The 24,217-nt window shown below is 49.6% G+C and overlaps 1 protein-coding gene across 5 annotated transcripts in view; it reads left to right on the top strand.

Annotated features, from left to right (window-relative positions):
• GLB1L2 (galactosidase beta 1 like 2) overlaps window positions 1-23,522 on the top strand; it is a 41,168-nt gene extending 17,646 nt beyond the window's left edge. The window contains exons 3-19 of one of the 5 annotated variants that reach the window (XM_057491137.1): window positions 358-426; window positions 1,076-1,171; window positions 3,078-3,186; window positions 7,217-7,309; window positions 9,243-9,324; window positions 14,138-14,208; window positions 15,373-15,457; window positions 16,715-16,852; window positions 17,388-17,468; window positions 17,870-17,976; window positions 18,547-18,687; window positions 18,947-19,018; window positions 19,298-19,376; window positions 21,246-21,333; window positions 21,609-21,720; window positions 22,175-22,203; window positions 22,456-23,522. In XM_057491137.1, the coding sequence (XP_057347120.1) occupies window positions 358-426; window positions 1,076-1,171; window positions 3,078-3,186; window positions 7,217-7,309; window positions 9,243-9,324; window positions 14,138-14,208; window positions 15,373-15,457; window positions 16,715-16,852; window positions 17,388-17,468; window positions 17,870-17,976; window positions 18,547-18,687; window positions 18,947-19,018; window positions 19,298-19,376; window positions 21,246-21,333; window positions 21,609-21,720; window positions 22,175-22,203; window positions 22,456-22,519 (1,516 nt within the window). In that variant the 3' untranslated portion in view covers window positions 22,520-23,522. Of the gene's footprint in view, window positions 1-357; window positions 427-1,075; window positions 1,172-3,077; window positions 3,187-7,216; window positions 7,310-9,242; window positions 9,325-14,137; window positions 14,209-15,372; window positions 15,458-16,714; window positions 16,853-17,387; window positions 17,469-17,869; window positions 17,977-18,546; window positions 18,688-18,946; window positions 19,019-19,297; window positions 20,512-21,245; window positions 21,334-21,608; window positions 21,721-22,086; window positions 22,253-22,455 lie in introns of those variants that run through there. The other 4 variants (XM_036879518.2, XM_057491136.1, XM_036879516.2 and 1 more) reach the window with 4 other exon arrangements.
• The last annotated feature ends 695 nt before the right edge of the window (window positions 23,523-24,217 follow it).

The following is a 24,217-nucleotide window of genomic DNA, read 5'->3' as shown; positions in this document are numbered from 1 at the left end:
CTGTCCAGTTACTTCTTTCCTCTGACGAAGAGAGAGAAGGAGGGGCAGGGAGGGAGGGAGGTGGGGGGAGCGCATGCTCAAGCTGACCTGTGGTCATATCTTATGTGTCACTCAAATTTTGTCAGCCTCTCTCCCTTCTAAGAAGACAAGGTCCTAGTCCCCCAGAGACTGGCCCTGGATTCTCTAGGGTCCCTCAATCTCTTCAATTAGTTTGTGGTTCCTGCCTGAGACCATTAAGACAGTGTACCTAAGGAAATGCAGCCTCCACCACCATAATGGGTTTTAGGGATAAAGAAGGTAATCTGTGAGATAATATGTAATAAATTAAAAGCTCATGCCTTCTCTCCCCGATTACAGCTATGTTCCGTGGAACCTCCATGAGCCAGAAAGAGGCAAATTTGACTTCTCTGGGAACCTGGACCTGGAGTATGTGCTGTGGCTGCATCTGGACCTGCCTGGGGCGGGAGGCAGAGAGGTGGCTCCTGGGGGCAACTTAGTGGCCATGGGGGCATCTTGGCTCTGCTTTGAGAACTGGAGAGAGGCAGGTCTGGATGGAGCTTGTTCTCAGAATGCTGTGAAGGGCTCTGCCCCCAGGATGCAGGGGCTCTCTGGCCATGAACCTGCTCCTCCCAGGGCTCTGGGCCTGCCTCCACCGAGCTCAGTCCCTCCGCTGCAGCCCAAGGTGCCTCATCCCGTCGGATCCTCCTCTGTAGTGTGGTCCGTCCAGCTCCGGGAGGGGACGGGGTACCCCTCTAGGGCAGCAAGGCCATGGGGGTCAGGTTCACTGTTAGGATCACCCGTGCCCTGATGCCCTTCCTCTTCATGCCCCCACTGTGGCTGCACAGATGGTCCTAGGCTGGGAGGGAGTGAGCGCCCAGCACCCAGGGCCTCTGGCCTGTGGCCTGGTGTAGGGGTTCCCTGCTCAGCTGGGGAAGGGGCTGTGGCCTTCCCTCCACTTGCCCAGTGTCTCTGGCTCAGGGAGGAGGGCAGGTGAGGAGAGGAGCTAGGCAGCCCCTGCCAATCCTCTGCTCTGATGTGTGAGTTGCTGACCTTGCCCTCCTCCCGACCCACCCAGGGCCTTTGTGCTGATGGCAGCAGAGATTGGGCTGTGGGTGATCCTGCGTCCAGGCCCCTACATCTGCAGTGAGATCGACCTCGGGGGCTTGCCCAGGTGAGCAGGGCTGTGAGAGGCTCTGGCTGTGGCTTGAATTGTATTGTAAAGTTGTGCAAAACACTAATCAGAAACATAGGTGTAATTTGCTATTCAAATATAGTTTTCATTCTGTAATGAAGTTCCTTTTCAAAATAAGTGGTACCCAGAGGTAACATGTCATCACAATGGGCTCTGTCGAATTCCATGTGGCTTGTATGTGGTGGGCCGCAGGAGCAGGGCTGGCCCTCCTCAGGCACATCACCTCACTGGGCTCTGCTATGGGGTTGGGACCTCTGTCAGGTTGTCTGTCTGCTCTGGACCTTTCTACAAAATGGGAAAAGTCAAATCTGCCCTGTCTGTCGCTTAGGGATGTTACCAAGCATTTTTTGTTTAAAGCCCAAATATTTTGATAACATGTAGGAGAAACAAATTATTGTTTTTGTTTTCTTTTATCTTGAAATCTTAGGCCCTCCTCAATTATGTTAGGAGGTATAGCTTCCATGGAGGTCAAGAGAGTGCTCTGTGGTTGGAGCAGAAATCTGGACAGAAGGCACCTGGCACCACACTCATTCTTCCTTCTGGCTATTGCCAGTATTTCCTGTTAGCAGGCATAATCTTTCCCAACCTCACAGTGTTCCTGAGGTCGGACCCGCCCTCCCCCACCCCGTGCTGCCCCAGGAGGGAAGAACCATCCTGTTTGCCGTGCCAGCTCCTCTGGGAATGGCCTCCTGCAGCGCAGCCACCAGCCTGGGCATTGTTTTCTCTCTCGTCTCGGGTACAACCCAGCCCTTCTCTAGGGAGCACGGGCTCATCTCTACCTCCTCCAGCCCAGGATCACTGCTGGCACTGTGCTGTCCAGCTTAGCAGGAGTGCCCTCACGGAGGCCAAGCACACAGCCAGGGTGGCATCCCACCCACCTGGGGATCAGAAATCTGTGTGTCAGCAATCTCCTCAAGCTCAGCCGCCACGGCCCAGGAGGACAGGGTTAAGTCTTAGCTCAGAGGCAGGGAGGCTCTGTGCTCAGACCAACCCCTGGCCGTGCCTGTCCATCAAGGTCCTAGTCACATACAGGATGGACACCTGGGCACCCAGGGGAGGCTGAGCCGGATGCCTGGGAACAAGTAGAATCCCATGGGCATGAGAAACTAGGCCTGTTTTATGGAGGTGGCATGTGGGGGTATCTATCCGGAGAGAACTGCTCTCTCCTTGTCCACTTTTACCTGATGTCAGTGGGAGATTTCTGACCCTGTTCAGGGCTTCCAAATCAGGATGACAGATGTGCCAGAACTTCCCATTAGATAGTGTGTTCTCAGGGTTTCAGGTGAGAAGGGAAGATGCCTTGACTGCAGCCCTGGAACTAACGCTGTGTGTTCCTGAGGAAGGAGAGCAGAGCCGCGGTGGGGGGCGAGCCACTCCTCTTGCTCAGCAGCTCCTGCCCCGGCTGTGCTGAGCACTGTGGCCCCAGGGGCCAGGTGGTCCGCAGACGCTGGGCCAGCATGAGGAGAGGCCGGCCACTCGCACTGTGGCTGGGGGACTCTGGAAGCTTACTTCTGTGCCCTTCTCCAGCCCCAGAGACTCCTAGCCCCTTTGGCTTCACCCCTTTGTCATGAGACTGTAGGTGGCTGCTTGAAAATGTTTTTCTCTGAGCGGGAGCCTGACATAGAGCCATGAAGTTGGACTAAACTTCCTATCCCTGCTGCTGTCCTTTGGCGAGGTGCAGTGCCAAGTGCAGGGCTTGAGCTGGGGCTGCACTCACTCCCAGGTCGGGTGGCACTGTCTCCTGCCTGGCTGGTGGGGGTAGCGGCGTAGGGATGCCCAGCACGCTCCTGAGCACCCTGACACTGCTTCCTTTTCACTCCACTATCATCCTGCCCCGAGCAAACCCACAGACTGTGAAACTAACTCTCCTCCCCTTTTGTTCAAGCTGGTTACTCCAAGACTCTGGCATGAGGCTGAGAACAACTTACAAGGGCTTCACCGAGGCAGTGGACCTTTATTTTGATCACCTGATGTCCAGGGTGGTACCTCTCCAGGTAAAAGCAAGCAGAAACAGTCCTGGGTGAACTCTCAGACCAAGGGTTGAGGGGCTCCTTCCTGCACAGACTGTACACATTCTTCCCTACTGCCTAAGATCTACAGTGGGAGGGGTTTACAGTGGTTGTCTTTTTAAAAAATCCCTCTATTTCAGTATTTCAGTGTTGTCTGAGGCAGTGCAGTGCTGAAATGGCAGAAGGGTGAAAGGGCCTACATTACCCACATGGTGCTGCAGCTGCAAGCAAGATGGGATTAGCAGAATGGTTTAGCAAGTTGTAGTAGGTGGTGGAGGGAGAGGATGGAGTGGTAAAGAAGACCATGCCAGGAATGTGGGTCAGAAGCATTCTTAAACTTGGAAAAGGCATACCAAACCTATTTCTTTTTAAAATTTTCTGGCCATAATTACTTTATTATTTTTTATTGTGGTAAGATATACACAACATCAAATTATTTTTAACTGTTTTTAAGTATACAGCTCAGTGACATTAAATATATTCACATTGTTGGGTAACTGTCACCACCATCATCACCAGAACTCTAATCTTCCCAAACTGAAACTCTGTCCCCACTAATCACAAACTCCCTATCTCCCATATTTCACTGAATGGCCTCAGTGCCCTTGCAGAAAATCATTTGACCATACATGTGAGAGTTTATTTCTGGTCTCATGCTATTCCATCAGTCTATATCTGGCTTTATGCCAGTGCCACACTGTTTTAATTACCACAGCTATATTGTAAGTTTTGAAATCAGGAAATGTGAGACCTCTAACTTTGTACTTTTGTTTTTATAACATTATTTTGTCTATTTGGAGTCCCTCGAGATTCCATATTGGTTTTAGGATAGGTTTCTCTTTTGGCAAAAACACTAGAATTTTAATAGGAATTGCATTGAATCTGTAGGTCACTTTGGCAAGTATTGATCTCTTAACATATTAAGTCTTCCAATCACTGGACTGTCTTTTTTATTGCTGTCTGCTTTAATTTATTTCATCAGTGCTTTGCAGTTTTCAGTGTACAACTATTTTCCTTCCTTGATTAAATTTATTCCAAGTTTTTTAATCTTTTTAATGCTATTGTAAATAGAATTCTTCATTGGTAGTGTATAGAAACAGAACTGAATTTTTTTGCATTGATTTTGTATCCTGCAATTTCACTGAATTTGTTTATTGCCACTTAGAGTTTTTGTGTAATCTTTATGATTTTTCTACATGTAAGAGCATATTGTCTGCAAATAGAGATTATTTTACATTTTCCTTTCTAATTTGGATGCCTCTTATTTCTTTGGTCTAATTGCTCTGGCTGAATTTTCAATACTGTGTTGAGTGGAAGTGGTGAAAGCAGTAATCCTTGTCTTGTTCTTAATCCTAGAGGAAAAGCTTTCAGTCTGTCACCATTCAGTATGAAATTGGCCATGGACTTTCATATATAGCCTTTATTAGGTTGAGATTATTTTCTTATATTCCTAATTTGTTGAGTGTTTTTGTTGTGAAAACATGTTGAATTTTGTGAAATGCTTTTTCTGCACCAGTTGAGATGATCATGTGGTTTTTCCCTTGATTTAATTAATGTGTCATGTTACATTGATTTCCATTGAGCCATCCTTGCATTCAGGAATAAATCCAACTTGTTCATGGAGTATAATCTTATTAATATGCTGTTGAATTTGGATTGCTAGTATTTTGTTGAAGATTTTTGCATCAATATTCATCAGAGATACTGTTCTGTAGTTTCCTTGTAGTTTTTTTTTGACTTTGGTAATACCAGCCTCATAGGGAGGCATTGCTGCCTTCCCTTGTATTAAGTAATTTTTTATTGTAACAAGTTTGATTCCCTTTTCATTTCTTTTTGCATATATTCTATAGAAATTTTCATTGTTATCATGGGGATTACATATACTGTCCTAAAGTTAGGACATTCTATTTTATATTGATACCAACTTAACTTCAAATACATGTAAAAACTACTCCTTTATAGCTCTGCTCCCTACTCTGTTTGATGTCACAAATTTCATCTTTATATTGTGTACCCATTTATGTAGATTCATAATTATTTTTTATCATTCATCTTTTAAATCCTATAAAAATAAGAAGTGGATTTATTAACTTAAATTACAATAATAGTAGGTTTTATTTTTTTTACATACTGGTTTTCACATTTTTTTCTTGAGCTTTGTATTTTCATATGGCTTTGAGGTGTTGTCTAGCATCCTTTCATTTCAACTTCAGGAACTCCATGTAGCACTTATTGTAAGGCAAGTCTAGTGGTAATGAATCCCCTAGTTTTAATTTGTCTGGGAATGCCTTAATTTTTCCCTCATTTCTGAAGGATAACTTTATTGGATATAGAATTCTTAGTTGATAGGTAGTTTTTCCTTCATTACTTTGAATACTTCATTCTACTGCCTCTGTCCTGCAGGACTTCTGATGAGATAGCCACTGATAGTCTTATCGGGGATCCTTTGTACATATCAAGTTGCTTTTCTCTTGCTTATTTCAAACTCTCCATCTTTGGCTTTTGACAGCTTGAGCATAATGTGTCCCATTACGGGACTTTGTGTTATGCTATTTGGAGTTCATTGAAGCTTTTTGGATTTGTATCTCCAGGTATCCTAAAATTTAAGAGGTTTTCAGTCATGATTTCTTCAGATAATATATCTGCACTATCTGTTCTTTCTTCCCTTTTTTGTGTTTCCATAATGAGTATATTTGTCTGCTTAAGATGTTGCCTGAGTTCGTCAGGGTCTGTTCACTTTTCTTCATTATTTTTTCTCTTGTTCCTCAGACTCAATATTTAAAATGTATTCAAGATGCCCATTCTTCCTTCTGCCTGCTTGAATCTGCTATTGAACTCCTATGATGAATTTTCTATTTAGAGACTGTATTTTTCGGCTTTGGAATTTCTGTTTAGTTATCTTTATAATTTCTGTCTCTTTATTGATATTCTCATTTTGTTCATATTTCCTTTTCTTGATTTCTTTGTATATGTTTTTATTTAGCTGTTTGAACATATTCATAACACTTGCTTTAAAATCTGTCTAATAAGTCCAGTGCATGTGTTTACAGGCTATTTCTAGGGATTTATTTTGTTCCTTTGAATGAACCATGTTTTCCTGCTTCTGTGTATGCCTTGTATTTTTGCTGTTGTTGTTGAAAATTGAGCATTTGAAAAAAATCACCTCTCCCTGTCTTTGCAGATGGGTGGGAAACACTACTATTTAGCAGGCTCCTGAGCCTTGAAGTCAGACTGAGATGAAGGCCTGAGATCTCAGATACTTTCTGGGCAGGCCTCCTGTCTAGTCTGTGTGTGTACTTTTTTTTACTCCCTGATTTCTCCTGCTTTTACATGTCTTATTTTTTCCAAAGAGTCTCTTCCTGTGGCTTTAGATGTTCTACTGTATTCCTTGCATGTAAAAACCTTGCCCCAGGCATCCATAGTTCTGTAGTCCACCTGAAGTGTTCTCACGTTGTAATTCACCCTACCTTCTGCAGCTTCTAGCCTGAGGCCCAAACTCTGCTAACATTTCCTATCTGAGCTCCAAGTCACATGAGACAGAAACTAGTCCACTGGGCAGGCCATAGACAGCCCAGAGCATTGTAAACAAGTTTCATTTTGCTACTTTCATCCTGGGGGAATTGGAGTGCTCCCTTCTGACTCCTGGCAAAGCTATGCCAGGAAGGAGCTGGGGCAAGACTGAGCAAAACACCATGAATTTCCCACCATCTGAACAGCTCTTTTTCTTCATTGTATGTTCACTTGTTTGTTAAACATTTGACTGTTTTCCTGGGCCCCTATAAAGTTATTTTTGTCAGTCTGTAGTTGTTTACTTGATCTTTCCATAGGGGAACAGGGTCAGGAGCTTCCTATTCTGTGTCCTACTGACATCACTCTCAATTAGATACAAAACCTTTTGAGACTTTGGCTTTCAACTGAGATGTTTTGCTAGTAATTGGCCATAAGTATGGTGAAATTAGATAATACAGTTACCAGTACAAACTCAGCTTCTCATTTTTTAATCTCGTTTCCCCAGTACAAGCACGGAGGACCCATCATTGCTGTGCAGGTGGAGAACGAATACGGCTCCTATAACAAAGACCCTGCCTATATGCCTTACATCAGGAACGTAAGAGTCAGCTCACTCCATTTCTTCATATTCCTTCCTCGGGGTGTATTATGGGCTATGGTGTGACAAGGCAGTCTAATATTCTCTCACGTCAATACCACATCTCCCAGTTCCATTCACTAGTGAATCCTTTCTCCATATTTTTATTTCAACCGGGTTGTCACTTATTTACCCTTTATCAATTGAGTTTAATTGGGCTTGATGTATACGCATGGTGTTGGTATTGCAGGGGCCAAGAATAAAGGAATTGACTTAGTTGAGTTGTGATGATTTGAAAAGTCTTCCTGGAGAGGCTGCGCCTTTCCAGCATCTCAGGCAGTGGTCCTGTCTTTGGCTGTATGTTGGTTTCATCTGGCGAATCTTTAACAATCCCTATAGGCCATATACCATGACAATTACATAAGAATCTCTGGGTGGTGCTCAGACATCTGATGCCAAAGTGTAGGAGAGCTTGAGAACCACTTAATACGTGGCAGGGGAAGTTAGGGGTAGAGTAACACTTAAAAGAACAGGCTAATACTCAGATCTGCTGTGTGCCAGTTAGTAGCAGAGACTTTGAACAAATGCCTTACTTTCCTCCTCTATGAAGTGGGACTAATGAGAGTGTTTGTCTCTCTGAATTTGTGTATACGTGAGATCACAGGGCTCAGTACTATTCTAGGCATAGGATAAGAAGTCAATAAATAAGGCTTTGATAGAATCATGAGCATTGGCTGTGGAGTATTTAGAAGGGTTGGCCATGGTATGAATTGGGAAAATATTACATGGACTCAGTGAATCCACGTAAGTAAAGATGCTTTGCTTGGTCCCTTGATGTCCTGGGCAGCATCTCTTTTGCTGTCTAGGCAGATTCATTTTCCATCTGGAAATTACTTCATCCCTGCAGACAGGTGGACTGAGGCCCCAGCTTGTAGATTCTTATCCACTCTTTCCCCTTCTTCTCACATGCAGAAAGCCCACTGTGTAGGGGCGCAAGGCTGTCTGCAAGGAGAGTGGTATTCCTAAATCTGGAAAGGGAAAGTTCAGTCCTGATAGTCAAGGCCTCTACCACATCCTGGGTCAGGTCACACCTCCAACTGCCTCTCTGTCTTTGAATTAGCTAGAAAGGTCCCCACCAAGAAGCAGAGACTTTGAAGGTGGATGGACTATAGGTTAGTTCCACGCTTGTTCATTAGTAGCTCTTTGTTCAACCCCTGGGAAGCTCTCTGTCTATACAGTTAAGATATTAGTCATGCAGATTGAGCAGGGCAGTCCATGTAAACTGCTTAGCAGAAGGCCTGGCCTGCTTAGAAATGTTAGAATATTCAGAGTGGTGAGATCATTACTGTTCTTCAGCACTTTGTGGGTTCCTGCCACTTCCTCTTCTGATTTACAACCTTCAGGGAGCACTTCCTGTTCTCCTCGGTGCCAGCAGTGAATGGACATATGACTGTTGACTAGAGCCCACCCTGGTCCAGCGTGGGGAAGGGATGGGCTGCTTACTCCAGGGGTGGGTAAAGCAGAGGGTAGGTTGTCCTGGAGCCACTGATCTACTCCTGGAGCCCTGCAGTCAGTTTCTGGGTGACAGCGTGGTGGTTAGTCTTGCTGAGCTGGCCTCTGAGTAGGCCGGTCTAGGAGCAGCATGCCAGCCAGACCCGGCACCCTGGCAGATAGGAGCATGCCAGCCAGATGTGGCACCCTGGCAGATTGGAGCAGCTGAGGGCTGCCACAGCCTGACAGCACTGCCCCTGCCTTTGCTGGACTTTCAGCTGATGGGAGCTTTGTCAAATGTGGTGGGCACAGACAAGGTGGGGTTCTCCTTTTTTTGCATAGAAATGAATGTTCTGTTTTGAATGTTGCCCTCTTTCTCTTCTGGCTGCCACATTCCCAGCTGTGTGACATGGCAGGAATTTTGAGGAATGACAGCCTTTGACTTTCCTATTTCCCCCCACAGGCCTTGGAGGATCGAGGTATCGTGGAGCTGCTCTTGACTTCAGACAACAAGGATGGCCTTCCAAAGGGAGTCGTCGATGGAGGTGCCTGCCTGAAGCCTTGTGGGTGTGGGGGGCAGCGCCCTGGCCTGTTTATGCTCCGCCAGATGGCATGTGTCACAAGGGAATTCCTTTGGTGCCTGTTCTTCTCCATTTGCATGTCCCTAGGCCCTGAAGCCCCAGGCCTCAGAGTGCTGGGGACGGGCTTGCCATAGCCCGCTCTCCCATTTCTGCTGAACACTAGGGGCGCTCCCAGGGGTCTGCAGACTGCAGTGGGGAACAGCGGACTGGGCTCTGAGGAGGTCCGCGAATGGCAGCAGAGCAGACTGAGCCAATATAGTATTAGGCGCACTCAAATCCCGCCAAAGTCATAGGGACAGCTGGCCACTTCCAAGGGTCCGTGTGGTCCCTACTGTGCCAGACAGTAGCTGTACAGTGAGTGTGGCAGCGGACCACGGTAGCCACCTGCCCCCAGACTCTGCCCTTCTTGCCATGGCAGGGACACTGGCCCCACCCCAGTTAGGCCAGCCACTCCTCACGTGCCCAAGTTCCCCCAACACCTGCTCAGGGCCATGCTCCCACAATACCTTCCCACCCCATGTCGTCAACCCCTCTTTATTGGACTATTCCCATCTGTATACAAACATGTTGTTTTCCCTTCTAAAAAACATCCCAGCGGCTGTTCCATTTCTCTGCCCCCTCCTCGTATCCTGCACCTGTCCTTGACAGCTCCCCGCGTCCCTTGCCGCTCAGTCCTCTTAAACATGGTGATCGCATTGCCCCACCATCCCCTGGCCTTGCTCTTTTCAAGGTTGCTGGTGACCTCCTCTTAAAAATTTAAGCTGATAGTCCTTGTCGCCTCTGACCTCTGATTGTATATGTCAGCAAACTTCAATCTCTTTTCCCTGACAGCTTTTCCTCACTTGGCATCTGTGACACAATTTCCTGTTTTTTCTCTGCCCTCACAGGCAGCTTCTTGGTGTCTCCCTCCCTGAAACCTAGTGCTCAGATTCCTTATGACTCACTCCTTGGAGTGCACTCTGCTCTTCTCTCTGAACACTGACCACCCTGTGGTGTCTCCAGATGGCTTTAAAAACCATTACGTGTTGATGAGTCTGAGTTGTGTGTCTCTACCAGGGGCCTTTCCTGAGCTCCTGCCTCACAGGTGCATCTGCCCACTGGGCATGCCCTGCCCAGGAAGGCTGCCAGTCTTCATGGAACCAGCAGGGACTGGACTTGTCTGGGTCCCACTTTCAGTCTCCTTTGTCTAGTACATTGCAGGCCGTGTAGTTACTCGCAGTTCCTATCCTTCCGTGTGCCTGACACAGCCATGAGCAAATCCTTTTCATCTTTGTCTTCAGGACTTACCCAGGATCCAGTAAGCTTGGCCACCCCTGCAGTTGCCATCACTTCTTATCTGTGCTCTTGTGACAACATTGGGGTCAGTGTCCTTGTCACTGCTGGTTCCCCCACAGCTTTGCCAACCTTAGCAGCCTCTGGGAATGCCCTCAGGTTCCCTCGCCCCATCTCACTCAGAGTGAAGCACAAGTTCTGAGGATGACTTTGGGGCTCCCCGCTGGCCTCTATGACCTGTCCCCCACCACCCTGCTCCACCCTCCTGATTTCCTTGCTCTTCCTTGAAGGCTCTGGATGGACACCTCACCTTCTAGATGTCTATAGGGCTGTTCCATTTCCTCCTGCCTTTTCTCCCAGGTCATCTCGAAGTAAGGCTCCCTCCAAGCATGCATTTGAAATTGCAGCTCCTCCCTCTCCCAGACTTTAGGCCCTGCTTTATTTTTTGCCTTCTAACATTCTGGGTGTTCCTTTGTTTCATTTTCCTGTCTCATGGCTGCAGTAAACTCTGCAGGGGTCTAGGTTCTGTCTGTCTTGATCGGTCTTGCTCCTGTGCCCAGAGGGGGCTGGTGCACTGAGTGGGTGAAATGCCCACCTGCCAGCTTCTCTCAGTGACCCCTCTGCACCCTCCCCCCGGCACACTGCACTTTATTGTTCAGCGCAGGCCTCCACTAGGCTGACCAGCTTGAAGAGAGGGCCTTTCACGTCTGCATCCTGGCGTCAGGGGGACTGTGGGATGAGTGGGCAGGTGGAGGCTCTCGTCCCCAGGGTAGCTGTCAAGGCCCAGACCTTTCCTCGTGCTGAGGCCCCAGGTGATCCCCGTCGTTTCCACGCGGTGGCGCTGTCTCCCCGCGGCTGCCTGCAAGGCAGTGGCTGGGCCCTGAGCACCCATGGGGCTGGGGTGCAGCTGTGGCGGTGCTGGGAAGGCAACTTTGGGGGCTGCTGTGAGCTTTGCTTAGTCTGTCAGCCTCTGCTGAGGAAGGCCAGGTGCTGGAGTCCCCGGGGGCCCCTGCTGCTCCATATGCCCCTCCACTGCAGGTTGGCCTCAGGACTGCAGCCTGCTCCCTGAAATAATGTTTTCCACTTCGTCGAAATTGTCATTAAAGTAACACACTCACATGGTATAAAAGGAAAATCATAGAAATGTTTAGAAAGAAATACAATGTGGCCTGCCTCCTCCAATGACCCAGAAATGACCAATTTGAACTCTTTTTCTTCTGGTATTTCCCTTCTTAATTCGAAATAACATGCCTATGGAACTCTGTATTTATTGGTTAAAATTCTGCATGCTGACTTCTCCCTCCTTGCTTTACCTGGACTCGCCTCTGTGTCTTCCACTGAGTCCCATTCCCTGGACCATTGAAGGCATTTCCCCAGCATTTTCTAGCAGCCACTGTTGCCGCTGAAGTGCAAGGACGTTCTGGTTCCTGATTACTTTACATACCCTGATTTTTTTTTTCTCTTTCCTATTACTAGAACATATTATAATTTTCCTTTTGTCCTTGGTTCTCTGGCATTTCACATTCTGTCTTCGGCATAAGACTTCTTCCCTTTCGTGGCACTTCCGTGGCTCATGTGAATTGCACCAGTTATGGCATGAACGGGGCGGGGGGACACCTGTGTTTCTTGGACATGCTTCCCTTCTTTTTTCTGACCTTCTGGTCCTTCCCAGTATTTGTGGATAGGATGCTCATACCCATTCTCTATGTCACTCACCTTTTTGATTCTTAAATCTTTGCCCTTTAGTTCTGCTTTCTGGGTGACTTCCTCAACTTCTGCCTTCCAATTCTTTTGGGATTTCCTGAACCATGTTTTTTCTTGACTCTATTTCTTTTCTTATGTCATACTTTTTAAATGAAATCTTATTTCTCTCTTTCTTATCTCTCTTATTTTTCTTGTCCCTGAGTATATTTCACTTTTTAAAAAATAAACATTTACCTGTTTGCTCCATCTTCCATGTAAGGGGATTATATCAAATGTCTGGCTTTGGACTGAGTGGTCTGAGGAGGGGTCAGTGAGTGGCCAATTGGGGCTGAGGGCGAGGCAGGCTGCCAGCAGGTGTGCTTCTCTGTGGGGCAACTGGGGAGGAGAGAAGTCTAATGCTGGTGTTTGGTATGGTGTCACTAGCTCCTCCAGGGATGAGTCCTTTGGGCAGTGGCTACAGGCCAGAGGGGCAGACACAAGCCCCCTGCTCAGATTGCTCAAATCTTTCTCTCCACCCTCTGCTGTACTTTGGCCTCTCCACCTGCAGACCTGGGGCTCAGTTGTCCCAGTGTATGGTCCCCCTGCGGTGGTGGGCACCAGCGGGGATGGAGGTATCCTCCCCCCAGACAGTGCCGCGGACATCGGGTGAGACCTTGGGCTGGAGGCAGGGAGCCGGTCATAATTTCTTCCCCTTCTAGGCCACTTACCTACTTCCCACCCTTATGCAGTCTCCCAGGACTTTCTTGAAACCTCATCTCTGCTGTCTACTCTCTGGCTTTTGTTCCTTATGGCCGTCCACCTTTCATTTCTTTATTGTATTAAGCAGAGTGTCAGGAAGGGTGAGAATAGCTGTGTGCAGTTAGCCATGCTGACCTTGACTCTGGGACACCTTCCTGGTCAGTTTCAGATAGGCCTCTTGTCTTTGAGGGGTTCCTCCTTTAGGTAAGTAGGGGTCTGAATGTGGGGTCTGGAGGATGGTGACATCACAGGAAGTGGGTCAGCGTCAGACGGGCCTGGGCTCTGGCCAGCTCTGCTGCTTCACCAGCTGTATAACCTTGAGGACAGATATTCAACCTCCTGGAGGCTCAACTACTTTTTGGTTTTAACTACTAGTAACCAGGGCTTATATCTGACAGAGAGCATCGGGGCGGCCAGCTTGCCAGGATCAGCCTTCATCATGTGTTCGTGCCCAGGCCCCATTGGCTTAGGCTGAGGCCCATGCACGTGAGGTCCAGGCAGACAGCGAGCAGGCAGGGAGCCTCAGCCAGGCTCTGCCGCTGGGGCGAGCCAAGGGATCGTGGCTAAGGGCCAAACGGAACACATCTTTCTCGGGCATACCATTCCCTGATGGAAAATCACTTAAAATATTTTAAATTAAAAAATGAATACATTATGCAGTAGATTAGAAAATTAGCCTTCACCTAAGGCATGAAAGGGGAGCCCTCATGTAGATTGGTACCCAGTACTAGACACTTGAGGTGCAGGGGAAAGATCAAACTCTGGGCTCCACAAAAGAATAATTAACTGAAATGCACACTCTGGTTGTAAAACTTACATTAATCAAGAACAGATGCTTCATGAATACTGCTCTGTAAGCTCCATGCTGAGTGGTGGGATTTCCAAGATGAACAAGATAAATTTCCTGACATCAGAAGAAATAAACTTAGTGAGAAGTGGGAAACAATGTCAAGATTAGTTCATTTATTTTGCTGGGGAACTAAGCAAGGTCTGGGGGTAATTCAGAAAATCTTCTTGGCTTGAAGACAATATTTTGCTTCTCTTCTCTCCTTTCTGTTCACAGTGCTGGCCACGATCAACTTACAGTCACAACATGAACTGCAGTTACTGTCCACCTTTCTCTTAAGTGTCCAGGTAAGTCTGGCCCTGTGCAGCATCAATTTGGAATTCCGACAATTAAGCCTCTTTGTCACAAAATCTGTGGCTCTTTGGAGTGCCCTCGGCTGTGCTCAGGGCTCCCAGACCTGGAGGGAACTCTGGGTCCCCAGCCTTCCAGCTCCCAGCCCTGCCTTCATACTGCAGGTCCCAGCCCCAGTGCACCCGTGTGGCTGCACTGCCGGCAAGGGAGGCAGTGTGGAAATTGCTCTGAGGTGTTCTGTGGGCTGATGCCAGGCTGTGACTTCCTGCCTCATGAGAAAGGGACCCTTTGTGGATTAGACTTTGTTGCTGTGTATGCAGGCATCCTCTAAATGTGAGGCCATGACTATCAGAGAGGTACTTGATGGACGAGGTGGGCTCCTGGTGTGGAACCTGAAATAACTAGCATCTTTGTCCTAGCGCCTCCCTTGGGCTCTGGTGCTTCTGCAGACATAGGCCCGGAGTGACTGCTACATCCTCAGGGCAAGCCTGTGAGAGAGTCAGTATTCTTAAGTTATGTTACTTACTGAACATCCCAGCCAAGGGACAAAGCCAAACATCGTGCTGCAGGGCCTGCACTGAGAATAGCTGTGTTATAGAATGCCCTGATTCTCTGGTCCAGTTTGGCAAAGTTTTGTTTGAACCAACTAGACCTCAAATAGGGTCCCACTCTGCATCCCTCTGACTCCTCAGCTAAAGAGTGGCAGCAGCTGAGGGGTCTGTGCCCCCAGTGTGCCTCTCAGAAATAAAGTTCTCCTGACAGGACGTGGTTCTTCCCTGGAAGAGCATAGGCAAAGCTTGGCTTGATCCAGAAAACTGAGCAGTGTGGGAAAAGATTCCCAAGCAGATGATGAGTTCCAGCAGAGACTGACTGTGCACGTCCCATGTTTTCTAGCTAACACTCACTGTAAGGCAACAGGGTCTCCTGCACCAGCTCTGCCAGCTCTTTCCCCTTCCAGCCGCAGTGTGCAGGCCACATGTGGGGGATGAGCTGGTGCAGGGGCATCGCGTCCTCACCTGCGCTCTGCGTCCAGTGGCCTCTAAGGCAAGGGGTTTGCAGCCAGGGAAGGGTTGGGAGGACAGAAGGGCTGGGATTCCCCTCCATCAGGGGCTCCCCTCTGCCTCTTGTGGTCAGCTAACTTTTCCTTTTGTGGTAACCAGGGGGTTCAGCCCAAGATGGTGATGGAGTATTGGACGGGGTGGTTTGATTCGTGGGGTGGCCCACACAACATCCTGGATTCTTCCGGTGAGTGCTTTATGATAACTACATCCTACCTGTGTGTGTGGACCTCAGAAATAAGACCAAGTTCCAAATAACGTGCTAATTGATGTAAATTAGCTGTAGGGTGCAAGGCTCCTGGGATTATTTGTGTGTAATAGTCAGCTCTTGATATTCCAGAGTCATTTACCTTGATATTTGAAGTGAATGGTAGGACTTTTAACACTGCTTTATTTTATTTTGTAATTAGATAAGTAATGCATACCTATCGCCAGCATCCAGCACATATAGAAAATGTATGAAGAAGAAATAAAAATCCCAGAACCCAGAGAAAATATTTTGATACATACAGGCCAGGCAGTTCTTACTTCTGTCTGAGCCCTGTATGCACATACAGATAAAATGTGCACAAATGCGGTTAGATCTGGTCTGTTGCCTGCTTGTTCCAGTGAATGACACCAAAGGACATCTTTCTGTACTATTAGATGTAGATTTCAGCACTGTCTTAAAGAATGCAAAGAACCCCATTGTACTGGTGACTCACCCACAATTTATTTATCCAATCTCTTGTTCATGAACACTTAGGTTGCTTCTGGCAGTTTTTGTTAATTTCAGGGAGCATTCTTGAACATCCAGTTTTTCAAACTTGGCATGTTATTACCCTAAGTTCCTAGCATTAGAATTGCTACATTAATGCAATTTTGAAATAAATTTACTATGCTCTCCTAAAAGATTGTAGCAATTCTTACTCACCATTATTAAATAATACCCATTTCCCACAGATTCACCAACACTGAGTAATAAAATAATTTTTTTTTTATTTGCCAACCTGATAGGTCATTGTTCAGTTCCCATTTCTTCGACCAATACGGAGGTTTAAAAACTACATATAGTAACCAATTATATTTCTCCCTTTGTATTAGCTTTTCATGTTATTGGTTTATGCTGGAATGAAGGTGGGGCTGGGAGGTGGTCAGAATTACATCTCTCATTAGGCATCCTACCTTCTTGCATCTGAGAGGACCAGTTGACAGTCATGCTGTGCGGGGCTGCAAGGCTGCCCCATGCTGCGGTCCATCCAGATGGCAGTCAGTGGAGAACTGATTTAAAAAACAAGAACCCTTTCTCCCCTTCTTCCCCAGTCTCTGCAGTCAGGATTTCAGGGAAAGCTGAAGGACAGGATGACACTGAGTTTGAGGAGGGCTGGGGAGGTGAGAGGCCAGAGGCACCTGTGGCTTGTCTCTCACTCTAACTTGCTCCCCACCCCCACCCACTCCCCTGCAGAGGTTTTAAAAACTGTGTCTGCCATCATCGATGCTGGCTCCTCCATCAACCTCTACATGTTCCACGGAGGCACCAACTTTGGCTTCATAAATGGAGCCATGCATTTTCATGAATATAAGTCTGATGTCACCAGCTATGGCAAGTACTCCCCATCACTGACCCTCCCTGGACGCCTGGGTTCTTTAGGGACAGTCCTTTAGGGACAGCTTCTGGAATTGGTAATGCATTTGGCTTCGAGTGCCTGGGGACGGTGGAGGTTTTGTGTGCATTGTCACTTTTGAACAGCTAGATTGGAGCCAGCTGACATGCCCGTGCACCTTTGGAGGTCAGCTGGTAGAAGGGAGAAGCACAGCCTTAGATGAGGGTGGCCTCCTGTCCCTGTCAGGCCCTGGGAATTATGCGACCCCTGCCCTCACTTTAGACTGAGATTCCCCAGAAGGTAGAAAAGGCACCTGCACACTTAGGGTCATACTATGGCCATGGGCAGTTGGGATGATTTTATAGTACTTGGTATTCATAATATTTTGGCTGACAGCTCATATTCTAAATGTTTTGCCTCCCAAATTGCTGGGATGAGGACCCTGTGCCCCACCCCACTGCCTCCCTCTCCTTTTGGTGTCACAGACACTGTCCTGGATGTGGGTGACAGTGACAGGGTGCTGGTATCTTGCAGACTATGACGCGGTGCTGACGGAGGCTGGGGACTACACAGCCAAGTACATCAAGCTCCGGGAATTCTTTGGCTCCATCTCAGGTGCGTGGCAAGCAGCAGACTCAAGCACCAACTGGGGCCCTTGCTTCGGCCCTCAAACCCCTTCACGAGTTGCCTCCATGCTGCCCACCTCAGCTGTGGCTGATGTGTGTGCAAGAACATCTAGGCAAGGACAGGCAGGTTTGGGAGACTAACTGTTCTCATCCTAGTGTGTGTTTTGCCAGCTTTATTTTTTTATAGCTGCCAAGACACCTGTGGATATGAGGAAGCCCCTGAACTCCTGGGACATTGCTTGTCTTCCTCTCAGGGTCTAGGCACATCCAAGGGTGGTCCTTTCTCCCCTGGGCCCTAGGAGAGAGGAACACACAGGAGTGGAGTGGTGTCAGGAGGCTGGGCGGGCAGTGACTGGTCCTTTCGGGCTGGCCCTGTGCTCTGTGTTGCAGGTGCCCCTCTGCCACCCCTGCCTGACCTTCATCCCAAGACTGCTTATGAAGCAGTGAAGCCAACTTTCTACTTGTCACTGTGGGATGCCCTGATGTACCTGGAGGAGGTGAGTGCTGCTAGACGGAGCGGGCCAGGAAGCCCTGCTGGGCTGTCACGGAGGAGGGCAGAAGCACGTCTTGGCAGCCTGGAGGTTCACTCTGCCCTTTAGGACCCTGAGCAAACTCTGCTAGAGCATGAAGTGGGAAGGAACAAAGAGCCCGTGGGATCCTGGTAACTCAGCAGGAGTCCCTTTGCCCTGCCTCGGTGGGCGAGGAGCCTGAAGAGGCAGGAGAGTGGGCACAGCTGTGGACTGAGAGCTGCCCTCTGCGGCTGACCTGATGGGGGTGGGAATGCCGCAGTGGGGGGTGGCCAGGCCGAGGCCCACTGTGATGCAGGGCAAGATACTGTGTCGCCACATTTCCCCTCTCACCCTGGAAAGCCACGGAGCCAATGTGACGAGAGGTCAAGGAGGAAAGCATGTCAGAGGCCCTACCCCGCCTCAGGGTGCTGACCCCTAGTGGGTCTGTCTGCTACCCCGCACCCACCACATGGCTTCAGTGAGGTTGCTGCCCTTTCCCTCCTCTGCCTAATCCCTGAGTGCCCCCCAACCCAAGCCCCCCACCATCTCTCTATATAGCCAGTCAATTCTGAAAGGCCAGTCAATATGGAGAACCTGCCTGTGAACAATGGGAACGGACAGTCCTTTGGGTACATTCTGTATGAGACCACCATCGCCTCATCCGGTGTCCTCAGCGGTCTTGTGCGTGACCGAGGACAGGTATTCCTGGGCCTTGGGGTTATCAAGCCCTGTAGTATACCTCTGACTGTCTGTCCTCGGCGTCGGGTGGGTGGCCGTTACCAGTATGTGGAGGGGGCCTATCGCCATCGGCTGCGCAGTCCTTCCCAGCTGCAGTCATGGGCATTCGTTTTCCCACTGTGCCTGGCTAAACCCCTCAGCACACACAGCGATGCTTCTTGCTCTGCTCAGCAGAGGCCCCTCGTCCACCTCCCTCCTGTCTGTTCTGTTCATTTGGCAGGTATTTGTGAACACAGTATCTGTAGGATTCTTGGACTATAAAAGGAAGCAGATCGTTATCCCCCTGATCCAGGTTTGTCACCCTGGGGAGCTGGGTGATGATGGCTAGTGCCAGCTGCTCCCTGAGCAGGTTTGGTGGGAGTCAAAGAGGAAGACCTGGAAGACAGGAGCTCCTACCACAGAGCTGCCGATGGAGGGAAGGCAGAGCATTGCTTTCTGAGCAGCGTACTCTTTCACTCCCATCCTCAGAGTTTAGGGGAGAACTGGGGTTCCACAGTGAAACCCCGAGGTGCAGTTGTGACCTTATGGCTTGGTGATTAGGTGGTCACCATTGCCACTGTGTTCCTGGCAGGGTTACTCCATGCTGAGGATCTTGGTGGAGAATCGCGGGCGAGTCAACTATGGAGATAATATCGATGACCAGCGCAAAGGTGGGTCACAGCAATGCTGAGAGAAGGGCTGCATGCTCAGCATGCCTGGCTATCCCTTCTCCACCCAGCAGGCCACACAGACTGACCGCAGCGTGCAGGGCACGGGCTAAGGAGGCCCAGTGGGGGGAGGTGGGGTCATGGAGGCCCAGTGGAGGGAGACAGGGCATGAAGCCTCAGTAGAGGGTGGTCGAAGTGGGCCTGAGAGGCCCGGCTGGGTCTCTCTCTTCCCAGGTAGGACTCCTATGCGTGCTGTCAACTTGCCCGTGGTGAATACACGGCTGACATTGAGTCGACCTCCTCAGGTCTGCCTGGGCTTCTGTTTGCTTCAGCACAGGGGCTTTCAGCACAGGGCTGGGGGTGAGGGTGGGGTGTTGGGGGTAAGGGGCAAGGTAGGGGGTTCCCAGGAATCTAAAAGAGGCATTGGACCCCTGGCTTTCTGGGTCTCCACACTGATTTTTTTTTCCTGATGCACCTTGGAAGCCCCTTGAAGATCCCCTTTGTGTTGGGGAGGAGGAGGCAGACACACAGTGAACAAAATGCTCTCATGCTGTGCCCCTCTAGGAACAGTACACCAACTCACTGAATTTTTCCTGGCCATCTCAGTCTTTTCTGCTTAAATTTGCCTCTTCCTTATCTGTTAAAATGTGGATGATTTCATGTAAGTTATGAAATACAAACTCAGAAAAAATAAATCCTACTGTGGTAGGAAACACCAGAAGACCTTTGAACTCTCATGGGTGTCCCCACTTTGTGATGAAGACACCTCTGCGTCGCCTCCCTGCCTACCAGGGAAGTGATACGGCCCAGACCCTGGGAGCTACCTGGATCCCGTGACTCGGTTCTCCAGAAGTGCTCAGCCTAGCTTCTAGCACTCTCCAACTCACCCTCCTGTCTGCCTAAGCAGTCCCTGCTGGGTTCCTCTCTGGGCCTCCGCTTCTTACCCTGAAGAGCTCCCTCTCCGGGCCCATCTTCACTTCCTCTGTTCTGCGGGTGGGTAGGGACAGCCAGCCAGACCCTGTTCCCAGTCTTGACCTGCCAGGCCCCTGACCATCGTGTGTCCTCTTCAGACTCTCACTGTGGAGTGTCCGTGGAATAGTTCTGTCTGTAAAGCCACAGACCCCCTCTCCAGAAATGGGTGTGCCCCCCACACCTGAACCTGCCACATGAGGCAGTTGGTAGGCCCTGTGAAGTCTGTTTGCTTTCCTCAGCCTACCCACATTCCCACCCTGGCAACTCAGCAGCCCTCAGTGGGAGGGCCCTGGGAGCTGCCATGGGACCATCACTGCTGGCCCCTTCTCCATAACTCTGACTACTTGCTATTCAAGTGTGCACAGTACCTCCAACTTGGACACACATGTCATGTTGCCATCTGTTCACAATTTAAATACTTAAAAAAAAGTCTTTAATCCTATATCATATAAAGATTTCTGTCTGAATATTAGGCCTGTTTAGACTAGGACCTCCCCAAACCAACCTCAAAGCTAGACTGCAACTGCTGTGGCCTGCAATCATCTGTCGCTTTGGTCTCATTTTAATTTGTTGGAATTCTCAGCCCCCCAAGGGAGCTCCCCACTCAGAGAGAGGCCATAGGCTGTTCCTCTGTGACATGCCCACTCTTTCATTCCCTCAAATGTATTCTTCCATGTAGTCCCTAGGGCCTGGCACATACTGGTAGTACTCATTCTCATCCCTTTTGGGGTGTCTAGGGAAGGTTTCTTGCTGCAAGAACAGCTGCTCAGGGAGTACATACTTCAGGAGAAACCCTTACTTGAACTTTCTGAAAACTTTTCATGTATGTGCCCAGCCCTAGCCAGGTCAGTTGCCCCCTGCCTTTGGCCAGGCTCATGCTTCCTGGCCTCTGTCCCACAGGTTTAATAGGAAATATCTATCTGAATGATTCCCCCCTGAAAAAATTCAGAATCTACAGCTTGGATTTGAAAAAGAGCTTCTTTCAGAGGTGGGTCCATGCCCTGCACAGCATGTAAGCTTAGGTATGACCACAGAAGACCGGGGAGGGCCTGGGGCCTGCTCTGCCTGCCCCTCCTAGTTCAGGCGGCACCTGGGCCCAGCAGGCCCTGGTCAGGCAGAGGCTCTGCAGCACTCGTGCGTTGGGGACTCTGGATCTGCCCTGCTGCCTTCCCTGTGTCCCAGTCCCAACCGGGACTTAGGGTGCCTTTGCAGGCAGATGCAGGATGGGCCCAGGCCCTCCCTTGTCTTCCATCCTGCCTGCAGGTTCAGTGCTGACAAATGGAGCCTTATCCCTGAAGTACCCACGTTCCCTGCTTTCTTCCTGGGCGCCTTGTCTGTTGACCTCTCCCCTTCTGACACCTTCATGAAGCTGGAGGTTTGGAACCCATCCCTGCCTGTTGCCCCCTCTACCACCTGCATCTGGGGGTTCTCTGGGTTTACATTGCCTTCTCCAAAAGGGCCCCTGGGGCCTCCCTGGGGTAGACGTTGGCTGAAAGCAGAACACCTAGTGGTATTTCTCAAGGTCCAGTCTGAGTTGAATGCCCTGCTGGGAGGCTCAGAGCTAGTGGGAATGGGAGGGAACACCCACCCATAAGCCTCATGGCCTTTAAGACATTGGTTTGTGTGGGTCTCTTGGAAGCTGAGAGAACACATGGCTTATGTCTGTGTCTCTGCCTGCCTATGAGACCTTATATTCAGTGGTGGGTGTGGTTGATTAACACCTTCCCTACTCTCCTCAAAGGGCTGGGAAAAAGGGGTTGTATTCATCAATGGGCAAAACCTTGGACGCTACTGGAACGTTGGACCCCAGGAGACCCTCTACCTCCCAGGTGCCTGGTTGGACAAAGGCAGTAACCAGGTGGGAGTACCTGCAGCCCTGGGACCCCTTCTGAACCCATTTCTCCCAGGTATCGCAGTATTTCCCCGGGGGGCCCGTGGTCACAGACTAGTAAGGCTGGTTAGGGCAGGAGGGGGAAGCTAAGTCCAGCCCCTTCTGCTGTCCTCCCTGGTGCTGCCGGAGGGGTCCCTGCTCCTTCCAGCCTGGCTCCAGCCCCTCCCTTCAGGCCCCCTCATCTGGCTTCCGTCAAACGCCAGCCCTTCTGACCCCTAGGTCATTGTTTTCGAGGAGACGATGGCAGGCCCTGACATACAGTTCACTGAAACACCCCACCTAGGCAGGAGCCAGTACGTTAACTGAGAAGCACCGCCCAGCGCCGCCAGGGCCGAAGCAGGCCCGCGGTCCTGCGACCCGCTGACCTGCCTTCGCTCCTGCACATGCGCGAGGTTCCCAAATCAGTGACTCCGGGAGCCGAGGAGCTGCTGCTTTGCAAGTGCCTCGTAGAACCGAAGAAGGTGGGCTCTCTGCCTGCCTAATGACTCCTTGACGGGCTTTGTGGCTGCGCCTTTGCCACTTCCCCGCTGTCTGGGCAGGGACAGCGGGAGACACCCGCGGGTGGGAAGGTCAGGTCGACCTCCGCCTGCTGATACCTGGGTCCTCAGGGAGGTCCGGCTGCTGGGCATGCCTGCTGCTCTGTGTGACCTCCTCTGGGCTGGGTGCACCCCTCAGGGTCCGTTTTCCTCTCTGGATGGTGGGTTCGTCACCGTTTGTAGAGGATAGGCGGTGTAGGGGTCTCCCCTGAGTCCACTTTGTCCTTCACCACCCTCCCTGAGCTTTCTCTGAAATTCTGGAAGAAACTGAGAGATGCACGTTTTCTCCTTTTCATTCCCACTCTAATTGCATCTGACAGATTGACAAACCCAGTTTAAGAAACAGAAATACTCAGCCCCTTATTTTCCTTAATTAGTGAGTATTTCCAGTTTTACTCAATGAGAAGCACCAGCTGAGGAAGAAATGTAGATCCTAGCGAAACCACGTCCCTGTCTGAGGGTCCAGGGAAGCAAAGGGCAGAAGACCAGCCCCATTGTGTGGGTGGGTAGCCACCCCCGGGTCCCTGGCCTGGCTCTGTTTCTCTCCCTCGACCTCCTGGACTTAGCAGAGGGAGAACAGGTCGCCTTCCTTTGCAGTTGTCTGCATAAATTTGAGGCGCTAGTTCTGGGAATTCAGTCCAGTGGTTTGGTTCAGGTTTGCCATCCTGAATTGCAATAAAGCAACAGAGTTGAATCAAACTCTCTATGGTGATATTTTTCCAATCCCATCTGTGTGATTCACCAGAGGCAAAGGCACCAGCTGGCACGCATGTCCTGACACCGCCATTACCCACTTAGTGGGTGATCCAGCTCCTGGCCCCTTACCTCCGTTCTCCCCGAAATATCACTGTGGACTGGAAGTGCCCTTGGAGAGGAGAAGTCAGGTCCATTCTGGTGCTGGCAGGCAGAGGGTGAGAATCTGCTGGACAGCTCTACATGTGAGTTAGCTACAGTGGCTAAGTTTTCTTCGCAAATGACATGTGGATTCCACTGCCACAAACTGATTACCTTCAGTAATAGTCAAAGTCAAATAGATGTCTCCCCAGGGAGCCCATAAAGAAGGGGGAGCAGAATAGCAGGCATAAGGTCCTCAGGAAACCCACAGGCTTGCATTGGTCAAGGACCGGACTGTGCAGGGGCACTTGTGTGCAGCCACTGGGTGGGCCCAAGAGCTGAGGCCTTGTATGGTTATGCACATTCACGGGCTGAGCCCCGGGTTCCCTAGGGCAGAGGAATGGGACTTATTAAAATGAACATCATGGACAATATTTGGGGGCTCGTTCCCCAATCTTGCCCAAACTCACCAGCTATTCCTAAACTGCTTTGGAATGGAAAGCACAGAGCTAAGACATGGTTGAGACCAGGGTTCCTTGGGCATGGCCCATGCTCACTTTACACCAAAGCATGCTTCTACAAAGCTGCATGTATGTTGTCTTCTGTTGCAA

Source organism: Manis pentadactyla, chromosome 13, assembly GCF_030020395.1.
Source record: "Manis pentadactyla isolate mManPen7 chromosome 13, mManPen7.hap1, whole genome shotgun sequence".
Taxonomy (NCBI): Eukaryota; Metazoa; Chordata; class Mammalia; order Pholidota; family Manidae; genus Manis; species Manis pentadactyla.
This window is presented reverse-complemented; position numbering and strand designations above follow the sequence as displayed.